This window comes from Osmia lignaria, chromosome 7 (genome assembly GCF_051020975.1).
Source record: "Osmia lignaria lignaria isolate PbOS001 chromosome 7, iyOsmLign1, whole genome shotgun sequence".
In the NCBI taxonomy this organism is placed as follows: Eukaryota; Metazoa; Arthropoda; class Insecta; order Hymenoptera; family Megachilidae; genus Osmia; species Osmia lignaria.
This window is the reverse complement of record NC_135038.1, coordinates 4,098,683-4,123,442: the sequence shown is the minus strand read 5'-3', so window position 1 is coordinate 4,123,442 and position 24,760 is coordinate 4,098,683. Positions and strand designations below refer to the sequence as shown.

At 46.5% G+C, this 24,760-nt stretch overlaps 1 protein-coding gene across 7 annotated transcripts in view; it reads left to right on the top strand.

Moving 5' to 3' along the window:
* The window catches only part of LOC117609420 (uncharacterized), a 76,258-nt gene that overhangs the window by 36,166 nt on the left and 15,332 nt on the right, over positions 1-24,760 (top strand). For 4 of the 7 annotated variants that reach the window (XM_034335719.2, XM_076689095.1, XM_076689093.1 and 1 more), the window contains exons 5-6: positions 14,108-14,227; positions 24,262-24,746. In XM_034335719.2, the coding sequence (XP_034191610.1) occupies positions 24,587-24,746 (160 nt within the window). In that variant the 5' untranslated portion in view covers positions 14,108-14,227; positions 24,262-24,586. Of the gene's footprint in view, positions 1-14,107; positions 14,228-19,710; positions 20,449-20,475; positions 23,225-23,244; positions 23,459-24,261; positions 24,747-24,760 lie in introns of those variants that run through there. The other 3 variants (XM_076689091.1, XM_076689092.1, XM_034335720.2) reach the window with 3 other exon arrangements.

Sequence of the window (24,760 nt, the reverse complement as noted above, 5' to 3'; positions counted from 1 at the left end):
CTACCCTCTCTACGTTTCTCTTCCTCTCGTTCGTTTTCGCTCCATCTTTCTCACCCTTTTTCTACGTATCTTTGTTCGTCCGCCGTTCGTTGCATCATCCCTCCTCGTCAGCCACGCGAGTACGTTTCGGTTGCAACTCGGTTTTCCCTCTATCTCGGTCTTCTTTGCTGGTCTACCTAGCCAGCCACGCCACGCTTACTCGACGACGTAAATTTTCACGCGCACGTGTTCCGTCCACCCCACCCGCGCGATCGTCCACGCTCCTCCACTCGAGGAGGACTTCTTTTCGCGCCATCAAGGAGCACGCGGTTCTTCCTGAACCTCGGCAAGTATTTTTTCTGTTGGACCACGATACCTGGAACAGCCTGTACAATCAGATGGTTAATTAGCCTGTCGCGGTAGAAGAGGGGCAGAATGAAAAATAAAAGCAACAGATCCGGAAATTTAATCCAGCTTCGTTAAACCCGTTCTCCTCTTCTGGAGCAGCGTGCCGGACGAGAAAGGGGTAGCAGGGGTGCAATTTCGTTGTAAATCTTGCAGCAAAGCCACCGTGAACGACACGCTGACCCAGAAAGTCAAAGGGTTGGGATTCCGTCAAGATCGATTCGAATTTCGTGCACGGCCAACGCGAACGCTTTACGACCTGTCCTTTTCGAGTTTCCGCCAAAAGGGCTGAATTGGCGCGCCTCTTTTGCGCGAAAATCGGTGAAATGAGCCTGGACACCCTAATAAATCTTTTCCCACCTCTGCTCTCCCTCTTTCTCTCGAGCCGGACGTTCCTATCCAAGGCACCCTACAAAGATACCACCTCGATTCTTGTCCAAATATTAGACCCTCTTGCTCGTCGTACGATTTTCACTTAATAAATTACACCATTCAATTTGGTGTAAAAATTCAATTGAATACTTTCCACTTTTAAGTGGGCGTATTAGTAAAAATTACGAAACGCTTGTGTCCACGGTCTCCATTGTCGGAGAGGTAGTATTTTATTGCCCTTATTTGGGGTTGTACAGCTTGAGGGAAGTAATTAATTCCGGGGATAATTTACACTTTACTGGCTATTTTTATTATTTCATTGATACCAGGCTATTTGCCAGTGAATAGGTACTAGGAATTTCTAAAGGGGTGGGACGTGGAAAATTTTCAATTCTCTCTACAAAATATTGAAAAGTGTAAAGTATTATACTTTGTTTAATATTTGCATAAATACCGGCAGTCCGGCGATGACTGCCGGAAAAGCCGGAGGTCGCAGCGATCAGGGTAGAAGGACCCCCTTCTGGAGGACTTATGCAAACGTCTGTCCAAATATTGTGAAGCAACACGATTTACGCCGAGTAAATCCGTCAAAGCGAATAAATTTGTCAAGAGTTAATTCAACGCTTACCGCAAGCTTATCCAGACTTAACGAGGGCGTGATTTCGGAATTTATACCTTCTTCAGTTGTTCGGATCGGTCGGATTAAGATAGTCTCGTGTCTCGAAAAATAAGAACGATACAAAATTAAATGGTCATTTAATTAACTCGATCAACTTTGTCGATATTCGTAGTACCTGTACCTTCGAAAAGAAAAATCACCGATATTGTCGTGCTGTTTTCCAACCAGAGGGTTGTATAGAGATACAGGGGTGCCTTAAAATGATAGAAGGAATTACTTTCTATGGAAAAATAGCATAGCCATCGGTAGCCCCATGGCAAAATAGAGGCCACGATCCATAAAGCCCCAGTTTCGGAACTTTTATTACCGATCGTCACGACCGACTTGCCTCCGAAAGGTTCGCAGGCTAATTTCTAGGTAAAAGTAGGTACGAAGAAAGGATCCCTTCAATTTCGTTTGCTTTCACGCGCTTCGAACCTTCGTGTCCTTGAGTGAACGTTTACTTCGGTGTCTGATTCTTTCACCTACCGGTGGATTAGCACCAGATTAACCCCATTTTTTCCACCCTCTCTTCGTTGCATCATTTTTTGCCCTTCTTCGAGATGCATCTGCGACGATTGCGTTCCCTTTCTCCTCGAATCCCTTTCAGAAAGAAATTTTCTTGTTAAAAACGCTTTTCGGATGGTGAATTTTTAAGCATTAATTAGGAATTTATAAACGGAAGCCGCAGCTTTATACCAGGAAGCGATACAACGTGTAAAAAAGCGGTTTAAAAAATAGAAGGTAACGATTAATTATTTAACGCTTTATCCATTGAATATTTTATGAAATTCATGGCTGTTGTAATTTCACGTCCTTTTTTATATTTAACACGAGGAAGACAAAATTAGTAATTTTTTAATTGTAATCAGTAGCTGAAAGAGCGAAGAAAAGGTTTTTTGATCCCGCGTAATATTTAAGCAAAATGTTTGAAAGCAGACAGCCCCGATACACCGGCGAGAGAAGAAGGTGTGCGGATTGTCTGTCGGGTCGATTGTTCACGGTGCAATTAATTAATAGTAGAGAGAAGAGAGAGCGTAAAAAATTGTAAAAGGCGACCGGTGGAGTGGCATTTCGCGTAACGAGGCAACGCGTACGACTAATTTCTTAAAACGTGCATGCACGTTGGGCATCCGTTTCCTCGCCAGTGACCAGCTAAAGGCAGCAGCCTTTTTTAATAAAGCCTAGTGCCTAGCCTGGACAAAGACAATGACTTGCATGCACGGCATCAGCGACGCCACGGTTAGACGAATATGAAAAAAAGCGAGAAAAGACGCACGGCCAATGCCGACAGGGACGTCGTTTGATCTCTTCGTTTGCTCCGTTGCTTCTCACTTTCAACGAGAAATCTCTCATACGTGTATATTTTTTTTTCGCGGCTGGATCAACTGGACAATTAAACAGGAAGTAGAAAAATGGTTGGAGTAAAAAGCTGGCTTTCGAGTGTCACCGGCTGAGCTTGAAATTTAAACGTTACTTTGACCAGCCTCTATTTTTTAACCGGGCAGCTACGCTTTTTGTTCACCTCTCGGAGCTTCGCTACGTTTCCTCTGTTTCAAACTCTCGCGGAATGTTATAGTAAATGAAATCTGGAACTCTTCTAAAAGGAAATAGTGGACAGTTTGGTGGAATTGTCTGGCAAGCACGGCACGAGAAACTTGTTGCTCGTTGCGGAAAGGAGCAAGGGCGCGATTAAACGTATCGTCGTCCCTGGCTGGCGCGAGACACCCACGAAATCGCCGCGTTTCGGATGCGAAGAGAAGAGGGTGTGTTTCGACGTCGTCGGATGGAGAACGAGGCACGAAAAGGGTCGATGGTTGAGGAAAGGGAAGAGAAGGTGGAAGAGCAAGCACACGGGGCACAGAAGTTAACACGGGAGAGTGCATTGTGTGCGGTGAGCGAGCCGGAAGCGTCGCCATACTGCGTATCGCCCCGCGTCGCTTTTGTTTCCGTTCTCGTTGCCCCGATCGTTTTCTGCCCCCACCTCTCTCTCTCTCTCTCGTCTACACCCACCTACACCCCTCTTTTGTTTCGCCGCCTCGTCTCTTTCGCAAATCTCTGACGTTCGAGATACTCGCAGCTCGTATCGCGAAAGTTTGTCGGCCGATAAAGGGATCCAAGTCTACCCTTTCCTCTCTTCTACACCCTCCTTCTACACCCTGTTCTTCCTCTTCTTGATTGTTTGCTTGCGGCATTCAACGGCTTCTTGCCAGGAGTTGCTTCGAAATTATAGGGTTTGTTCGTTAATTAACGGTAACACGATACGTAAGTTTAATGAAACTTTGCCACAGAATTTTTGAACCACTCATTGTTTGCGACCAATCATACCACAGTATTCTCTAATCGCGTATGAGGGTAGTAAAAAATTAGTGTCGAAAAAAAAGGGGGAAACGCGTGCCGGAAGCAAGAGGAGGATTGATTAAATAACAAGGTAAAAGCGGCTATTACTATTCCCCATGTCGCGCTAAAACACCGCCCTTTGATACCCATTATCACCGTCTGGTTACCTGCCATTAATACCCGATATCGATGCCTATTAGCCAACACACCTAATAACCTACAACCAGACTATAATGCTCTCAGCACGGGCCAGTTCAGATTCCAGTGTAGCCTGTGTGCCATATTCTCGAACCAAATGCCAGCCTCGCTTCCCAATAAACGTATCCCGTCCAACCCCTTTTCCCTTCGACTCCAACACCCATCTCTCTCGCCCTCTCCTCCTCAACATACACCCCCTCACGATCAGCCCACTGTCGTCCTTAATTCGAGTCAAGATTACAAATTGATTCCGTAGCAGTCTGTGTATGAATCAGGCGTCACGTGTTCGGGACGCACCCCTCGAACGTTGCTCCTGCACTCCCTCTCTCCATCCCCTCTTGTTACCCCGTGCACGGGGTGCACCTACACTAAATCTAAATCCGCCAGTGTACAGAGACTAGCTTCTACCTACTAGCCCGTTTCGATATCAGATTTGCTTTATAAGATTGTTTTCATAAATAAATATCTTGCTTTTTTATACATCTCTGTTTTGTACGTCTTTTTTCATTTTTTTTCCGAGATCTCCTGCAGTTTGTTGGTCGCTCGAGTCGCATGATCGATGCCTCGGGCCATTATTACTAGCAGACCCCTTACGTAGTATTGTTACGAACCCCCATATACACGGGCTTTGTCCGAGGGGCAAGAGTCGAAAAAGAGAAGGATGCGTGTGGAAAATCGACGCTACGTGACAAATCGTAATTGAACAATTTTAGTTTGACGCGTTCGCGCGTTGATTGGACAGCGTCGAATCTTGAATCACGACGATCGATGTTTCCAAAGGCTCATCATCCTTTAAATAAAGGGTCCTCGTAGATCGTTTGCGATATAAAATCTCCGTAGGTGCGGTAATTTAAGGGGGTGATAATCCTTAGTTGCACAGGGGTTCGCTTCAATTAGCTTAAACAGGCCATTTAAATCTGAGACGCTCAAAGTCCTTAACGTAAAAAATCCAATAACTATCGTTGATTTCACCCTTCTTGGAACACCCTTCATCCCCTTTAAATCACAAAAGCAACTACGTAAACTGGCGAGCAAGCACTGTTCACACTTTCGGCGAACGTTAGAGACTATCCTGTAACGAAATGTCCGTCGAAGACAATGTAATTCGTGAAACGACTCATCAAGCGCGGATGAGACAGAACTCCTCCGAATTCCCTGCTACTATTACCTCATTAATGACCCTATCTTCCATCGTATTCGACGATATGGTAACCCTTCGTCTAGCCTGCCATCAACCGTAAGTTTCTACTGCCTTCAAGTCCTAAGTAAGGTCACCGAGCAATTTCCGGTAGCCATCTTGGCCAAGAACCGTTCCTGTATTTCCTAAACGCGTTACACAAATTCGTAGCACAGCATCCACACCCTTGCAACCATTGGAGACTTTGGGACACTTGGGGGATGATTCGATTGGATTATGCGGTGGTACTTTAACGTTCGAATCGACTAATATTTTATTGGATTTTTGGAAGAAATTGGAAAATCGTTTAGCTTAAATTTACTACGTGTTACGAATTAAACGCGTCATTCGCGGCAATTCGCTTCGCTAATAGACTAGAATGTGAAAGGAGGAAGAGGAATAGAAGAAAAAGGGTGAAAACAAGGAAACGATAGAATCGATCGAATATCGGGACAAATATTAATTAATTACATTCATCCGGTGAAACGAGCTCGGTGGAGGCAATCACAGGTGGAAGGACATCGAGAATGGGGGAAAAAATCGGGACTCGGATAAAAATTCGCGATCGAACGGGCGATCTCCGCCGGGTTCTATGGGGCTGCTTTTCGCAAAAAGTAATGACGATAGTGACGATAATAATCCGTTTAATTGGCGCACCGCCCAAATCCAGACACAATGGGATTAATTTGAACCAACAGCGCTGTTCGCAACGGCGGCCGCGCCTCTCTACCGCGCATGATTTATTTTATTAGAGTAGCTGCGCTTCAATCAAACAAGCTGGCCATCATTAGAATCGTAAAATCCGCCGCGGATGCACCCGCTCTGCAGACACTAATGAGACACGGATTAACGGTTATGGCTTTCAACGAAAAAGAATACATCCTGTTCGGAAAATTATCTCCACTTTGCGTTCACTTTAATTCTTCGTCAAATGATACTTTTATTTTTATTTCCATTAAAAATCTGTTTCACAGAAATTATGTAGTAGAATTTCGAGTAAATTCTTAACCGAGCGTTAATTCTATTTTAACGACTGCCTCGAAGCGCGGATCGAAACTACCCCCTAAGACCGATGCATATTTCATGACATTTCGCAGCCTTCGTTGAAGTTCAAAGTCTGAAGACTCGCTTGATTGATAATTTAACGTTAGCCCTGCGATAATATCGATCACCCTGCAGTGGCTTTGACGAACATCCCTTCCTTAAAATAGAATCTTCCATTTCTTCGCTTTTGTTCCTCATAGAAAAAAGGAAGTTAAGTAGACCAACTTTCACAGTGCAAAACGTGGAACGCAAACTGTTGCACGGACTTTTGCCTTCGTACAAAATCCTAATCGCTCTGCAAACGTATGCTAGGTAATACTCTAGGTAAGATAAAAAAAAAAAAAGAGAAGAAAGGATAACATAAATAGTCGAGAGGCTTCCTTTCCTAATCCTGTCAGTCTGAAGCGATTACGAGCGAAAGGAATAGATAGACTCCCCAGAAAAGAGTGGTAAACATTTCTATCGAGGCATCGTTTTGTCTGCTGGCACGAAAATCGAGCTGATCTTCTCTAGAAGTGTGCAGGGTGCTTCATGGTGCCCCGCAGATAAACGTTTGTGTGTGCAAACATAACCAGAGAGGGGTTTGGGCTCGATGCGGCGCAACCCCCGTGTGTCGTCGAAGGAAAAAAAGAGAGAAAAAAAAATTATTCCCATGACATACCTCGACGCGGTCTTTGTGCTTTTTGACGTGTTAATCGTATAGGTCGTGCAACCGGGGATGAATCGTCTATCGGGGATGAATTATCCGGCCTGGAAGGGAAAAAAAAGAGAAAAGAGGAGCAGATGCGCGTGTGTCGTCGACGTCGTCGTCTCGTGAGGCCTCGGAGAACACGCTCGTGGGCATTCGTTTGAAAAGTTTTCGACCTCCCTGCTTTTTCTCTTTCTCCCTTTTTGACCCACGTTCGTTCGGAATCTCGCAAGTATTTCGTATCGCTCGGAATGTATCCGTGGCCACAAGGGATGATTTTTAACGACGCGACGAACCGAATACTAAATTCTGAATCGATGGAAAATTTGTGTGATTCTGTATCGGCAAAGGGTGAATGGTACAAAGGTTTTTTGGGAACAAATCGGATCGAGATCTTATAGAGGATCAGGTGTGTCGTTTAAACACCCGGTAATCTATTTGTCGAAACATTTGTAAGGATGTTCGTCGACAAACGCGTCTGCACAACCCTTCGAAACTAATTCCTCCTGCTTTGAGGCTTTGGAGATAGTTCGTTGAAAGTTTAAGACGAGCTTGGCACACGACCTGGAGATACTAGCTGCTTTTCAGAGGAGAAAAGCGAGGGAGAGCCTCGAAGGTTGACCACCCTGAGCCATCTGTCGTTACGAGGGTGAACCAGAGTCACGTGTGTATATGCGAGGGTTGGATTCGTATGAACGTGTTTGGAATGTTGTTTAAGAAGATTGATTTTTCAGTAGTTAACATCGTAAAAGCTCTTAACACCTGGATACCAAGTTTCCAGTAAAAAAAAGAAAAAATTCCCATTCTTTTGGAGGATAATTTTTTATCCGTGACTAGATTCGAAGTGGAACGACACGCGAGGAACGTGAAAAGAAGACGGGAGGGGTGAAAAAAAAATAGAAGAGGCAGAAGACTTCCGCGATGCTGAACTCGGACAGCGTCCTCGAGAGGAGGTCCGGATCGTTCTTTGTGCGAATCGTTCACCTGATTTAACGCGGACACTGGCTCACTGGGGGAGTGATACCTGACAGATGTTTGGGGATTTCGAGTGCTCTTGCTTCCGCAACAATGGCCATGACTTTGAAGTAGCCGATCGTCTCGTTATTCCCGATTTCGGAACGGCTGTCGATCGCTGATCGAACCCCCGGAAATTCTTCGACTCGAATTCGTTAGGGAACAGGGGGAAGAATATTAAAACCCGCGGTTTTCTTTTTATGTTTCTTTCATCTTTGAAACCAGGTGTGTTCTCTTCTTCCTCCTTTTTATGGTTATGACGAATTTCATGAGTTTGGCCGCGGATTTGAATCGGTATGTTGACGGTCCTGAACATTGCGGTTCCACAGTCAGCCATTACGTCGACAATTTCGTGAACATTGCGGTATTCTAGTCGGCTATTCGGCTTTCGGTTTCGTTTGAACGAGAGTGAGCTTTGTTTGAATGCGAAATGCATGGACAATAGGGTTTCGTAAAATTCTTAATATTTTTGCTGATATTAGTAAAAAATTGGTGTGAAATCTTAATTAGTAGCCACATTTGGTAGCTGGCTATCGGTATTCGCGCAGAACTGCAACGCCGCGTAAACCGGTAATTCCATTGCGTATGAATCGTGAATGCCTGGCTCGAATGCACCGCGTTGCAAACTGCATCGTCCTTTCTCATATAGCCTCTCTCTCTCTCTCTCTCTCTCTCTCGCTCTGTTCGAAAGTTATATCGAGTAATCAGCGGTGCATTGTTTTACAAGCCGATGAATCGGAACGACGATTGAAACGGCGATCGCGATGATAGGAGGTCGAACTAATCTGTCGAGGGCGGAGAATCGGTGGAGCATTTTTTCGGCCGACCACGAGGATCGGTCTGGAAGTGGCTGGCCAGTGGCCAAATTGCTCGAAACTTTCGCCCGAATTTCTGCCCCCGTCGCACGTCGCGGGGCTGGAACCTTGTTTGAAAAATGTTTCATCGCGGAAAGGGGTGAGAGGCATCCCTATCCCGGTGACTTTTTCGGCCCGACGACGAGGGACGGGTGAACACCCTCAACAGGTGGTGTTTAAGTTTCTGGAATTTAATAAGCCGACACGACTACCACGCGGATCCTTTCTATTCAGACTTTGCGTTTGACAGATTTTGATCAGTGTCGAAAGCTTCCTTTCTTCTCTTTGTTTCTCACCGCTCTATTGAATGGTATCTTGAATAGTCATCGACGCGCGAATAGCGTAGTAATTAATGGTTTTCTCTATTAGGAAATCATCAAGCAAAGTGTTGATCTGTGATTTTTTCTTTAGCGTGTGTTATCCTGATTTATTTATCGGTCTCGAAACGGGCACGTCGATGTTCACACGATAAACGTGGGCCGATTGCTTGGACTGTGTGTCGTCGGATCACTTTGAGGATATTTGTCGGATCGTTGGCCAGACGAGTGGCCTGTGCTGCCGTTGATTAGCGGTCGAATCAGCCGTAATTGTCTGTAACCGAAACAGAATTATCGATCGATCCCTTTGGCCCCGGCTATCCCATCCGGTTCTTGCGAGTCGATAAAAAAGTCATTACGACCTACACGCAATTATAACGGCATACGTATGACTGCTATTCCCTTCCGTTTTTCGTGTTTTCATTTTCCGAACACGATATCAGGTGTAATTTTTAATGGATCGTACTCGATAATTATCAACTCGACTACAAAGGTATTGCGATAAACAGAACGTAAAGTAAGACTTGAACGTGATCCACAAAAACAGTCGAAGAAGATAGGGAAATAATTAAACAGCCAAGCAGAAAGTTAACCGCAAGCGTCACCCACAAATCACCCTTTCACGAGGGTCTCCTTTCCCGGACGATAAATCAGTTGGCGAGTCGACGCGACGGGGATGGTTGAAACGTCGCAAAACTCGAGGATTAACTGAATCGAGAATCCCCCCCCCCGGTACAGTCTTGACGATCCTCCGGCAAATCCTGCCTTGTAGATTCGTCGTAGGAAGAAATCCACCCCCTAGTGGCAGGTGTGGTAGCTGCTGGTGCACGCGGAAACACGCGACCGCCGGAGACAATTCGTTTAGCATCGGTCCATGGAAACTTTATAATCACCCTGTACAGAGTGGCGGAGAGGCATCGCAAGGGTAGTTGGTGCCCGGAGGGTTGGTCGACGGTTTCAGCGAGAGGGTGCACGCGCGAGGGGAGGGGTGTACTGGTCGGAGCAGGGGCGGTGGGGACGGGACACATATACCTACCCGTGTTAGCAACCCCATTGATCTGGCGGTGGACGCGGCAAAAACGAGCTCGAATAGAGGAAGGGTTGGGGGTTAGCGAACCGTGGGTGGTGGTGTGAGGTGGAGAGTGGGTGGTGGTTGAAAATTTGCGGAGTGCCGAGCTGCGCTCCCTCTCTCTCGGATACTCTCTACCCTCGAGTTTCTCTTTATCTCTTTATATCTGACCACGTCTATCGCTCTCGCTTTTTCCTTCCTTCTCTCTTCTTTATCTAGCTTTATCTCTCTCTCTGGACGAAGCTTTCGTTGGTCGTAGCCAGTGTGGCGGATCGGTGTGCCACGTTACGGGTAACTATACCCATCCACACACACGAAATGGTGACCCGTACACAGATAGAACAGCCTACTGGAAACTGGCGCGGAGTGGCAACGGTGAAAACGCGGCCTACCCATTCGTCCTGTCGAGATTCGGTCGGTTTGTTGGCCCCGCGATATATGGATGGATTCTGCCGGCCTCTGTACTCTTGCTCTCTCTTCCCAACCACATACACACACACATCCACATACATCAACTCACCTACAAGTATACATATAACTTGGTTCACTTGTGATTCTGTCTCTTCTCTTCGCTCGTGTACGCCACGATATCAGCCCTGGAGAGACTATCTATTTCACTGGGTTAGCGTTACGCTGCACGAGGGTGTGCCGGCCATCTCCGAGGGGACCAGCATACGTGTTCTCCGTTGTTTCACCTGCTAAATGTCAGGAAGTGCGGATCCACGCTCGCGTTAAATGGATCCCGACCGGAGGACGGACTTTGATCACCGTGCATTTCGAATTCGTTTCTCCACACGGATGGAAACTCGGAAGGATTTCGCTCCGATCCGAGGATCTTTCTGATTTATCGTGGTAGAGAAGGCAGCAGTATAATTTTAATCAAGGGTTTAATTCGTATTTGTTCTTGAATATTTAAGTAAAATTAAACCGTGTAATTTATATCGTGGTAGTTTCGCGAAGGAATTTGGAATTTAGAATTATTCTCTTTTAATCGTAGTTGTTCAGAATAAAGTTCAGACACTTGTTGCTAAAGGAGCAATAACAATTCTCTTCATTTTTATTGTCGATAGTTTCAAAATAATGTGTCATTTCCTAACGTAGAAAATACGGATGATGAATCGTCATAGATAGATAGATAGATAGAATGGCATTCTGAAATTGTCATTCTTTCACAATACAGAGTCACGACGAAAGTTATCAACCCCTTTCGATTAACCCTCGTAATTCCTCCGTTCTCTACCCTGGCAATTAAGCGTGACGCGTTTTTCACGAAGAGCCAAGCGTAAAATATGAAATATTAATTGTTAAATATTAATATTAATTAATATTTAAACGTAATTTACGTAATATTTAGACGTAAAATATGAAATATTAATTGTTAAATATTATGCTCGCTATACGAATATTTCGTGAAACGAAACCAAAAGAATCTGGAATTTTGCCTCGACTCCTGTTAATTCTTACGCATCTTCGTTGATCAACGAAGAATACACGGTCTATGTTGAAAGAAGAAGAAAAAGAAAAAGCGTTCGATATCGGACACATCTCGATTCGCAAAGAAAATCGAATCGCCCCTTCATTATCGCTCAATTTCATCCACGCAAATACGTCGGAACAGCGGCGGAGAGTAGGAGGATATAGGAGGAGGAGGAGGAGAAAGCGGAGGAAAGGGGTGTGACGAAGGAAAATCAGCCGGATTGAAAAACTGATGGAGTCGACTGTGCCGTGTTGGGTATGTGTTGGAACCGGTAAAGATAGAAGAAGAGGAGCAGAGAGAAGGGACACAGAGACTTCGGTCGGTCGTATTATAAAAATCCACAAAATAACCGACGCGGTGGCCATTAGCGATGCTCTTTTAACCCTCGCCATTCAGCCATCGCCCTCGTGATGCGTGTAAATTTTCCAGCGGCGGTCGCTCTCTGGCTACATTTTTCGTCGAGTGCCACTGTGTGTGTATTGCGGACCCATAGCAACCCCCTACCCCTCGGCGAGCCGCGCGCACACCCCTCACCATCCGAAAGAACCCCCCTCGAATCACCCTGCCGGTGGTAATCCGACTGGCTAGCCACTCGCGCCAACAAATACCCTCACCTTCGGCCACCCACTGCCACCACTACCGCCTCATCCCCGTTCGCTCACCCTTACCATCGTTGCCGGCCAACCCTCTCGCTTCAACTCCCGCCCTCCGTTCACTCTCCACTCTCCACTCCACTCCATTCCATTCCACTCTCGGCCTAGCACAGCGTGGACGCGACTCATCCCAGCGTGACCCAACCCGCGGTACACTCTCTGGTGAACCACCCCCGACACCCCGAACACCGCGAAATGCGCGGCGTTAGCCTCGTACACGGGCCACCACACGTCGACGGGAAAATTTTTCACGGCTACTTCCGTCTCTCCAGAGGAGCACCAACGCTGCTAGATCGACCGGGATCCCGCGATCCGACGATCAACCCTGACCACCCTCTCTGCTCCACCTACCCTGTCTCTCTCTCTCTCGCCAACCAGCGGGACACGATTTTCGTCGTAGCCTGTCTGACGTTGTTTGTTCCACGTCCTCTACGCTGTTTGCCTGTGTTTTTTTTATACTCTTTTTCTTTATTCTTTTAACCTCGTGTCCCCGCGGAGATTGCTTCTCTTCCCATTTCTCTCGACGGATCGGTTATGAATTGCGAATAGAAAGTTATCGGCAATGACCGCTTGTCGTTTTCATCCTCGACAGCTTTCTTTCCTAGTTGATATTCCATTCTAAAGCGAAGTCGGACGTTTAAAAAGGGTCAAGTATCGAAAGTTCGATGGCTACCCGAATACCCAATTATGATCGAACGATTTCAGTGTCTGTGGAATACCATTTTACGATCGCGGCTTTCGCGTCCTCCCTTAAATACCCGAATAGTATATCTCACGATGTAGACGCAACCATAATGGGTTAAAGTCCATCGACGTGGTCGGCTGCGTGATGGGTGCTGCAAGCATTAACTAAAAACCGAAGCGAGTAGTTCGCTCGTGGAACCCAGGATGGAAACGGTGCACGAGAGGGGTTTGAAAAGGGGGTGAAACGGGGATGCCAGGGAACCGTGACAGGTACCGCGTTGGACCTCGCTTTAACGTGGAAACCGAGGCCAGTGTGTACGCGTACACCAGACCGAGAGCACGTTGTTCGACGCTGGAAAATGCCAATCCATGTTCATCATCCCCTCGCGACCATCAATGATAGCCTGCCATAATTTCGCAGCCAGAGAAAGAATCTTTAATTACATTTCCTACTCACTAGTTTCTAGATCACTTTTGTAAAAATAATTTTTTTCTTTTATTAACCTTTCACCTTTGGATGGCGAATATCTAAAGATTAACATTTTCATATTTTTTCCAATTTTATTGTATAATTTTATAATTATGGAGGCTCTTAATTACTCGAGCATTACGCACATAAGCTTTCCACCCACGTTGTATCGAATTTTTGTAATCGAACTGTTCTCATTCGAGAGTACTCGACGATTATCAATAATTTTTGAAGCGTTACACGGTAATTTGTATTCTAATAACATTAGTCTGAAGTTGTGACGTATAATATACCAGGATGGTAAATAAAAATGATGCAGTTCGTTCGATTAATCAACACGGCGGTTTTCGGACAACGTCATAAATAAAGGATGCGAGCTACGGATCATTCGGGAACGGATAATTGGTTTTTTGTTTTTCGTTCGACCCGATCAAAATTAAAGTTTCATCTTGCTAAAGCGGCAGAGCCGGTTGCGACAGAATTAGAGATGAATAGCGAGCGACAGGGCAACTCGTTTACCAACGATAACACATTGCGGCGACGAGTTGGTTCGTTGGCGCCTGTATCACGGTTTACGTTTTGCTGCTCTTCACGGGCTCCATATCACACGGTTGTTTGTCTTCTCCTATCTCTCCGTCTCCCAGGCTACCGGAAAATTCTCGTTCAACGGAACCGTAGTCTAACCATCTATGTATTTTTATTTCTCCAGGAGAAAAACGGCGGAGGAGCGGGCAACGAAGATTGCGATAATCGACGCAACGAAGAGGCCTGATGCCGGTTCTCACGGGCGAACGACAGTTGTATCGGATGGCAACAAACTACGAACCAGGTATGTCGTTGCTCGGCCAACCGGTTAACCGGCAATTAGCCGATCTCGCTCGTAAATGTAAATTAGCGCCGCTGCCCGGTCGAATCGGTGACCGAAAAAAGAGTAAATTATCGCTGGGGCGAGAGCAGGTGAGCGGATGCTCCTAAAACGCTCGGAGGAAGCAGCGTTTTACTCGCTGACCCACCACGTAAACGATCACCCTAATGTCCCTGTCTAACCTTTCTGAAACAAAATACTTTCTGAAACTGTCGATTCTTTATACATCGTTTCTAGCGAAATGTTTAAACAGTTTCTAAGGATCATTAGAGCGCATCGTTGCGAATGATACAAACGAACATGGTAGTTTAGGATTAACGATGCAACGTACCGATAGCAGGCAATTTACCGTCCTCTGAACGAAACGTCGACGATTCTATCTCTTTCACCCTACCGTAATCTCGAGCCTCTCCGCGTGGGCGGATTGTTGTCGAGCTGACGGTACAGATTCCGAGGTGCTGATAGACTTCCGGTCTTCCGCTGCCCGATCGCTTTCTACGTCTGCAGACGTTCTTAACAAAAACTTGCTGGCTTCGGTGCGTTCAACGCGAAGCGTTATTTTCAGAAACTATTTTTCTCTGTCGATTAGAAAAATATAATATAAATAAATCGTTGGTGATAGTTGAAAGATTTAATCAGTTTCTCTCGTCACGTTAGGGGAGTTGAAATTTTCCTTTGGATTGCCATAAGGGGTTACGTTTTCACGCGCACTCGTGTTCCCCAGGGTTGAAAGTTTCTAGCAGTCGTGTTCTCTGCTGTTTCTGGTTACCCGTCGACCTTATGTCGCTTCCTCGTGGCCGTTTAATAATTCCCGGGCAACGCCGGCGTGGCTGGCAGCTGCGTAGTGAGATGCCGTTCTTAATTAGCGCACGTCTTAAACGTCTGTCTTATACGAAGGGAACTTGAAGTTTCCAGGGTCAGGATACGGGCTCGCAGGAATTCGAACAGGTGTGTAAAAAGCCGTTCGGGATTAATTACCATTTCATTCTGTTTGCTGACCATCGAGAGTCCCGCGAAGTAACACTTTACCGTCGAGATTGACCCGAAACTTTGTTGGACCTTATCACGGTTAATTTAAATCATTAACAGCTTCTGTTGAAAACATTCCAACTCGTGAAACAAACTTTTGCAATATCCATTCACGAATGAATCCTACTCGCGAAGGATTAATGGGCGAAAGAAACAAACGACGAAACCGCCGCACCAATCTTTCCTCTCGTTTAACAGGAAACTAAAAAACAAAGGTGTGAAAAGGAGAGATCAGAAAGTAATTAGAGCGTAGAAAGCAACACGATCATAGAGTAGAGTACTCGAGCCGCGTCAACACTACCGGCCAGCACAAATTTCTGGCCCTGCTCCGAAAAAAATATGATACCCATCAAGCTACCGCGACGTTTTTATCGTTGCGAAAAAAATGTATTCTACCACTCTCTCCTAGCTCGCTCGCGTCAACGAAATTTCCCAAGTTTCGTTTTTTGTCACACGCCGCGACTTCGCCGCTGCTAACGGCAACCGAAAAAAGGCAACGAGCAAGCAAAACCAAAAATAAAAAAAGAGATAGATAGGGATAGAGGAAGCCAAAAGAGGAGGAGAGTATACCAGAGAGAGGGAGAGAGAAAGTTGGATAAAAAGCGGGAGGGAGAGAGAACACGCTTGACGTCACGCACTGGTAAAGGCGCTTTATCGAACTCTCATTACCAACGGGAGGGAGGAGGTGGTGTACGGGGGTGTAAAAGGGGGGTAGGTTTGGCGGAGAGTGTGTTTTTCGGCCTCGTGTGGTCGGCCGCCACTCCCTCGTTGCACACCACCGTTCCAACCCTCTCCCACTCTTTCCTCTCTCTCTCTCTCATCCTTCCATCCTCCCCCAGCCACCTAACCCTTTTCAACCCCCTCGTCGCGTAAACTACCCCGTGCTCTCTTCCACACCACCCCACACGACCGCTGGACGCAATAATAAACAACCGCCGGTCGCTATGGCGACGCGTCCATCGCGCGCGAACAAAACACTGCACCCTCTCTGTCACTCTCACCCCCTACCACGAATTTTACTCTTTCTACCCCCCGTCCCCCTCGCAACGTTCATCTTTCTCTGTTACACGCCAACTGACCACCATACTCACCCGTTATTCTTCTCGCTCTGTCTTTACCTGTATGTACACCGCCGTACACCCCGTTCGCAACTATTCACCCTCAGCCCCCTATCGCCTTCCTCTCTTTCGCACTCGGAGGGTGTCTCTTTTCGGCTCGCTAGCTGGTCGACGGGTTTGTCGCTCGCGCTGTTACATGCGTGCATGAGCCGAGCGACAAACCGGTCCTGGAATTACATTAAAACAGTACCATTCGGGTGGTTAAGGTTTTGCGGGATGTTTGCCGTCCCCCTTGTCAGAATCACGGATTTTTTTCCGGATCATTATGATGCCTGCTACTCGCATTACACCGTGAAAAATCATTCTGATATAGTGGAAGTCGATGACTATTTCATTATTATCGGGGTAATTTATGAATTTCTTGGTGGTCTTTAGAGCGAGAAATATTGGTCCAAGTTGTTATTAATTAGGCAAAGTTTTAAGGAACTTTTTGGGGGTGGGGTTAAAAGAAGAGTGAACTCGTATAGATTCTATGTATGAATTCAGCCCTGTGGTATGTCACCGGTCTTTTGTCTCCAGGGTGATGTTTACCATCGAGTTAATTTCGTTCTGGCCTCATTTCGTGGAATAATTGCTGCCGTAGTTTCACGCCTGGCTGGAAACGCGTTTTAGAAAAATTAATTAGCATTTCGTTTTAATATCGACATCGATGTCGTTTCGTTTTACGCGCGTATTTTCGTTCGGTTGAATTTTATTGAAAATTCCTCCTCCAACCTGGATACTGGCCTCGGAATTGTTGAAAGCGAACAAGGGTTTTACAAATGAATAGCATTTAAACGATACGTTATTGTATAATGAACAAAAATGCTGCGTTTGTAGTCGAGTTTGTTTGTTACAATGATATAAAGACGCTTATGAATTTATGTTTCGTTAAATGAACCCCCCCGGGGGAGAATCGCGGCAACGATAATCGATGAAAAATTTTCAACAGCGATACCGTGTGCCGTCGATGCGTAATCATCGAAGCTCCGTTCGTTTATTATGATGATACGATCGGGAAATGGCGCGTGTCGAAAAAGGGGTTTCGCACCCCCGTGAATGAAGGGTGATAAAAGTACCTCGGTGTCGCCATCTCTGAGCCACACTTCGAACAGACCTACCGTTTTCCAGCAGCCCTGCTCGAAAGAGCGCTCGAATATAAACGATTTTATTTATGCCATCTGTGCTGAAACATTCAAATGCGTTAAAAAACGAGACTGGCAACGTGTAACTCTAATTTACACCCGGTTACATTATTCCTTCGCCAACGTCCAACGCTGTAACTTACTGCTGAGTTTTGGCCGCGTACGTAGCAATTATTCGCAAACGAATTTTTTAAAATTATACCCTCTATATTTTATTTGTTTTTACGCTTCACCAGCTTACACGTGTTTTTTTTTTTTTCGTACTTTGAAATTAATTTATGCTTTGTGTTTATATTTATTTATAACCGTGCTAATTTTTTACCTTCTTCGAGGTAATCGTATTATTCAACGAAGATTTGAAAAGGTCCTTCGATTATTTCTTATGTCAGGAAATCGCTATAAAATTTCTGTAAGAGTTAAACATCACCGCCTTCGAAATGCCATTGGCCGTCGATTCGTCCGAAGAAACGCGTAAAACGTAACCAGACTTCTTTAACGATTCACGGTTTTCTTTGAAGCAGCCGCCATTCACGACGCAGGAACTTTTCCTGTCTACTTTTAGTCGTTCGAAAGGATCCATCTTTCTCAGACACGCGTATCTCTCGCGTGTGCTCGTTTCTGTCGCACCCCCTAGTCTGGAGGCAACCTCCGCCCTCTGAAACCGCAGCACCCGTTCACCCTCTGCACCCTCTTCGCCCACCACATCGCTACTAACCGTTCAGGAAATGTTTATTCTGCCTTTTTACCGGCTATTCCAAAGGATTTTTGGATCTCACTCCCCCGACATCCGCAATCTGGAAGTCAACGACCCCTTTTTAATAAAGGAAAGGGATGGGATTAGCCAAAATTTGAACACAGTTATTATGAAATATTTTATTGCAAAACTTTCATCTTAGGAAATAGTGAAAATACAGCGACAGAAGAAAATAGAGGTCTTATGTTTTCGCGAACGTAGATTCTTGGAAGATCTTAGGCCAGAATCCGAAAGAGAATATGAGGATGCGCCAGTGGGCTGGCCAGGCCACAGCGCCGCCCCTCTCGACTTACTTTTGCCATCTTGCCTCCGATTCTGCGGTTAGCCCCACTTCGGTCAGAAAGCAGGGAAGCCGCTTGTACTCTCTCGGTCACAAACTGGCCCCATGTATCGAGTATTCGCGATTGCGTGCCCCAGAGACACCTTTTATTTCATCCTCTTCCAGTGGATCTAGCAAGTCTTTTGATCATGCAAAAGCCATATCGATAAGGACTTGAAAAAGATAATGAGAAACGGTAGAGTCGTTTCGTGACGAGATTGCTTCCCGAACGGTAACAATTATCCGGTTCACGCGTTATTTATTTTATCTCCTATGGAATATAATTCGAATAATGGGTCGGCTGATGAGCTGCTGAAGCAGACAAACGGTGGCCGCATCGAACAACTGGCATGGAACGGTATTCTGATATTTTTTCCCCTTTCGAATGCACAGGAATTAACGCGGTTTCCATTGATCAACGCTGTGATCTGGTTTTAATGTTTCTTTACCAGGATACATTTATGAAACCAATTATTATTTCGTTTGGAAAGCTACAAGGAACACACGAATTATCGGGGAACGTAAAACGAAACTGTGCGAACCCATCCCTTGTTATCTCTACAGAAAATAAAATTAAAAAAAAAAAAAAAATTCAGTGAAATCACCGTGACAGTGAAACGATCACCGAGGATCAAAGGTCAAGTGACGCGTGGTGCGTTTAACCATTGGTCGAAAAAAGTAAAAAAAAGAAAAGGAAAGTAAAATTGGAAGGGGAGAGGGTAGCAGCACGATCAGAGGCTATAATAATAATTTTTACAAGGCCGCGTGTAATCAAGACTGCGTGTTACACATGTTCGGTCTGTGGCCACCCCTACTCGTTCCACGCACGACCCCCATCGTCGACAAGGTAGGGGTGGTCGTGGCACGTGGTAGGGGTGTTTGGCCACGGGAAGGGATCGCATTGGTGGCACGGAGGGGAGAGAATTGCAACGAGCAGTGGGGCGTTCGTGGTCGTTAGAAGGAAACTACCCTCTGTGGAACAGAGAGAAGGAGAAACCATCTCGGCGTGGGCGAGAGGGGCGGGAGGGGGGCTGGTGTAGTATTCACGCGGTACGGTTGCTGGTGGTGCTGTGCTGTTCTGTTGTTGCTGCTTCTGCTCGTGCCCCGGTACCGTTCTTCGTGTATTGTTGTCCAATCGAGCGTACCGACGAATCGGTTTCGAAGCACGCGCGTCCGCTCTCCACCGCATGGTACGCGAGTCGACCTGTTTTTCTTTTTTCTCCTCTTTTCCGCGATCCGCGATCCGCGTCCCGTGACACGTGCCGTTGCATCGTCGTTATTATTTCACAGTTTTCACCGAGTATCGGTAAGAAAGCACGCTGACTGCTTCTGACGTTCAGTGGACTCGTGGTAGGATGGAATGAGAGTGTCATCTTTGGGATAACCGTGTCTTTCGATGACCTTAGGTCAGTTCCATTATTATGATAACTTATCTTTGATACGGTGTTGCAACTATGGATGTGTCGAGATTGAAATAGATTACTTGTAACAATCAGGAGAATGAATGGTTTGAAGTTTGAAGGGGAATTAGTCGGCGTTGGTCGAACGCGACGATACCTCTTCTTTCGCGTTTCAATCGCTCGGTTTTCCATGTGTCGTTCGATCGAGCACTCGTTTCACGAGTAATCGATTGCCGCGTAACGCGGTTTTTCGGTGAATCGCGCGGTGCTGCGTGATTCCGTTCGCTTCCTTCAACGACACGTGCTCCGGATTGCGTTTCCATTAGCCTTGTTATTATCCGTTCGACTTTGATCGTTTACACGTACCGTATTTACTTAGATATTCCCGACGATTCTCCGTGCACAGACGTCAGCTCGACTTCTCCATCAACAGTTTTGATTGTGAGTAATGAAGCCATTAATTACCGACGCTTGTTTGCTTCTCGCGCGATGCCTCGGCTTGATCCAACTATCCGCATGAATTGCGAGATCGGTGATAATTGGTTGACCAATTATCTCTAAGTCTTCTTCACACCTACCTGAAATTTTTGGAACTGAACCACGTGGATTATTCTGAAACGATTAGCAACTTTCGGGTCGCTCTTCTCGAAGCGGACGATTTAATTTAGAATCGCAAAGAATTCTAGGGGGAATATTCCGCGGTTACCCGTTCGCGCGCTGATCGGAGCGTGACGAGCGGTAATTGAATGTAGGTATGGCATTTGCATTGACAGGCTGGAACAGAGATAATTCGAATCTCGTCGAACGCAACGGTCCACACGGGCGTTAGGTCGTTTGTCAATACGACGACGGCCGTCCAGTTTCCACGTTTCCAGCGTATCGCTGTTTGTCACCGTCTCGTCGACGATCGTTCGCCGCTACTTCAACTGCTCGCACGCGATTCATTCGCGCGCCACCTCGTTGCCTGCTGTTATTCAAATACGCGACAAATTGCAGGGCTACCGCGGCGCCCTGCCTAACTTTCTCCTCCTCCGTATCTGCAAATTTATTCCCTACAGCTTCGGGAAATTCCAATCGGTACAGCATAGCTTAATTCCTTCAGAAAATTATTATGAAATAGGTAAACGCAGCGATTAACCCTTTGCGGTCATGCGGCTGGATTTAATATGCAAGGGGGAAAAATACAGAGAGGGCGTTTTCTTGCAAGTATTCTTCCGATTCTTTGACGAATTCGATTGAAATCGGCAGACAGATCGGGCCGGTATACACGGTGCCGACATACGTTACAATGGAGGTTCACTTTCGAAAATCAAACAGAGAGAACCGCCGAGCGCATCCTCGCAGCTGCACTGTTTGTACGAACGTGCAAACAATCGAACTACCCATTTCCTGTGCGAATATATCCTGACGATAGCCGACCGTTCGCGGACTTGCCGCTAGGCAAACACACCTACCGATGACACGCCGATTTCTGCTCGAAAGATCGATACTTTCCTCGTCAATCTGCGATACACTTATTTCCCCTGGCTCTCGTTAATCCAGCGATCTTTGATCAATCGCTTTCGAAAGAACCTTTCATTCGAATCCTCTCCATGTTTCTTTGATCTGCTACTTAACTCTTTCGGCGGGAGAAACGATCGCTTCTCTTTACAGTATTTCCAGTAATCGAGTGACAAATGTTTGACAATAAGTTTTCGTTAATTCGTGCGAGTAATTACAAAAAAGAAAAGCGAAGGGTTATTGTAGAAGCTTGCGATATTCAATTTTATCATCGTATCGAATTCTCCACAAAATCGAAGCAATTTCATCCCACCGGGTTTATCTAACAATTATCTCGCGACCGAAGTGAAATGTTTCCAATCACTTTCAGCCAATTAGACGGCAAAAAAACATCGCCGGCCCCGTTCGAAACACGGCGTGCGTACATCGTCGCTGGCTGTCGATATTAAATCGTTCTCCGAGTTCATATCGATGTGTAAACAAGCGGCGGGCAGCAAACACGCGAGAACAATGATGACGCACGCGATACCGTCTCCTCATTAACTTTCGTCCTGGTCGAGCGACTAATTAAACATAAACGGCAGGCTCGTTACGAGATGTTCGCGAAGCCGCGATTTTCCAGCGGTCCGAGAGGATGAAAACGAAGGAACGGGAGCGGAAGAAAGATAGAAAAAAAAAGAGTGACTCGGTGAATCGCGTTCGATAGATCGATCGAAAGCTGAGGTCCGCCCCAGCAGCGACGGGGTGGTCCGTCAGACGCACGCGAGCGAGCGAACCACACCGCAAAAGGGTCGAACAGGGAGGAAAAGAGAGAGGGTAGGAGAGGGTTAGCGGTCCGGTGGGAGATAAAGCGATAAAGAGCAACGAAGGAGAGCGAGAAAGAGGAGCAAGGCTAGCGGTGAACGAGAGACGAAAAGAGAGAGAATGCCGAGGCAAAGTGAACGACAGAGAAAGATACCGGAGATCGGAGTGAGAGGAGCCGATGAGAAAGAGTGGGGTAACTGAGGGGTGTGAGAGAAAGCAGGAAAGGGGAAAGGGATGCTGCGTGTGTTGGCATGGACCAGTGCGTCAACGGCTGTTGCCTCACACGAACCGCCGAAATTATAGTTAGTGGCCCCAACGGGTATATTCCGAGAGACTGCTTCGACTATCAAAACACTGGAACCTCTTCTGGCCCTTCCGGTGATCCTACAAAATTCTGCCACTCCGTTCGAAGCTTCACGGAACGGAAGATCTTGCGAGGATCGTTCGATTCGCGTGTGCTTATTCTTTTATCGGTGTTGCGACTCTCCTGTGATTAGTACATTAGTGAATGAGCGTTTTCGAATTGGTGACACGCACCGGCAGGATTTATTTAAATTAATTGCTTCGATACGTGAGAAAAAGAAGGTTCGATCAGAGTGATTTTGTGCGGAAGAGAGTGACAACGATAGCCCGTCGCGTCGGTTGCATTGGTGAACGCGATTTACGAGTGAGTGCACCCTTCAGTGGAATTCTTTGCCAAAGAGATCGGATGATTAATCAAGAACATCTTCACGATTTTTCCCAAAGAATTTCGTGAATCGTTCAGAAGGGAACCGATCGGTTCCTCAAGATAGACAAGAAATTCTACGAATCGCTGTAATCCACTAATCAATTTCAAAATAACATCTTACAGTAATATTTTCAAAGCGAGGGAGAATATTTTCGCCGGAAGTACGAGCAGGCCGCTAGCCGAGTAAGAGATTTGAATGCGAAGTTAAGCGAGAATCTTAAGCGTAGCCGTGTCGTTCCACCTTCTTTCTCAAGACTCTTCATCCCCTCGAGGTTTCTTCTCTCTAATCTTCGATCAACCCTCCAGATTTTTATCATCGCGATATTCTGACAGCATAATCTTTCTCCGAGATAACCGTGTAATCTTCTCGGCAAAGGACCATCGGTCGATGAATCTCATCGAGGACCGTCATCAATGGTAATTGAGAGGAATTGAACGGCTAGTTGATCGTTGCGTCTACTCTCCAATCAAACGCTTACGCGTACGAATGATCATCGTGCGTGTCCAAGTGTCGGAACGTTTCGAGTTTCCGATTGAAAGCTGATCCAGTCTGGGTTCGCGGGAATCTTGTGTGTCGCGTTAGGTGGTTGTCATTGACGGGAACGGAATGGAACGGAACGCAACGTGGTAACGTGCCACGTGCACTTTGACACGCGGTGGTTGTACGTTGCGTAGGGGTTGGTTGGATATCCGTGTGGGGGGTTGGCTACCGGCGGGCGTTCTTTTTCCCCTATTTTTTCCGTCCCCACCACGGCGCGGACGGTCCAACCCCTCCTGGAACACCACCTGGATCCGGTGTGTCAGCCCCGGTGACGTGCGCAAAAATTACTGAATGAACGGTGACGTCACAGGTCGACCCGGTTGAAAAGTGTGCGAATCGTTTCTGTCAACCTTCCTCTTTTCCCTCCCGACAGCTCCCGATCGGCATAGCATTTCCTAGTCACCGTCGACTTTGTTAAATGGCTCCTCTCGCGAGATAAAGCACCTTCCGAACCCTCGTTAAATGGATTAGAAGGAAGGAAGGGTTGGTCGCGTCGGCGACGGGACTTGGGGTGCCGTCGCCTGCTATTCGAACTGTCTCTTGGGACCAACCCTTCCTCGCGGCTAGCTGAATCAATTTTTGACCTTGCTTCCGGTTGGACAGCTCGATTTTTCATTTTTCTACGTATCTTACGCTTTACATCTTCTGACCAGGCGTCAAATTTTTTTCTTGGTTACAGAGAAATTCAGGGGAGGACTGTTTTTGGTAGCTGAGAAGATGCTTAGAAAGAAAGACTCTCGAAACTCTGTTAGCTAAGAGTATAAAACGATCTTTGAAATATTCAGCAAGTTCAAGAGACAATTAAAAAAGAAAGTGATCTTGGTTGATAAAAGAGAAGAGAAGTATCTCTCACCGAGGTGTCGGCGATAGTTTCGTGGAAAAAAGGTTGGTGAACAGGAAGCACGGTATCCGGAAGTAACGCTGGCACGGTGAGGGGGTCCAGCAACGAGTCCAGCTGTGGAACAGCGAGTTCCGGCAGCGGAAGCGGTGAAGACAGCGGCAGAATGCAGTTGACAGAAGCCTCGACTCCTGGCGCTGCCGCGTCGCCGGAGTCGGGCGTTTCTCCTCTGACCGATGCCTACACCAAGATGACCAGCGATATTCTGGCGGAAAGGACCCTTGGCGATTTCGTCAGCGAGCATCCTGGTGAACTGGTTCGAACAGGTGCGAATTCACCG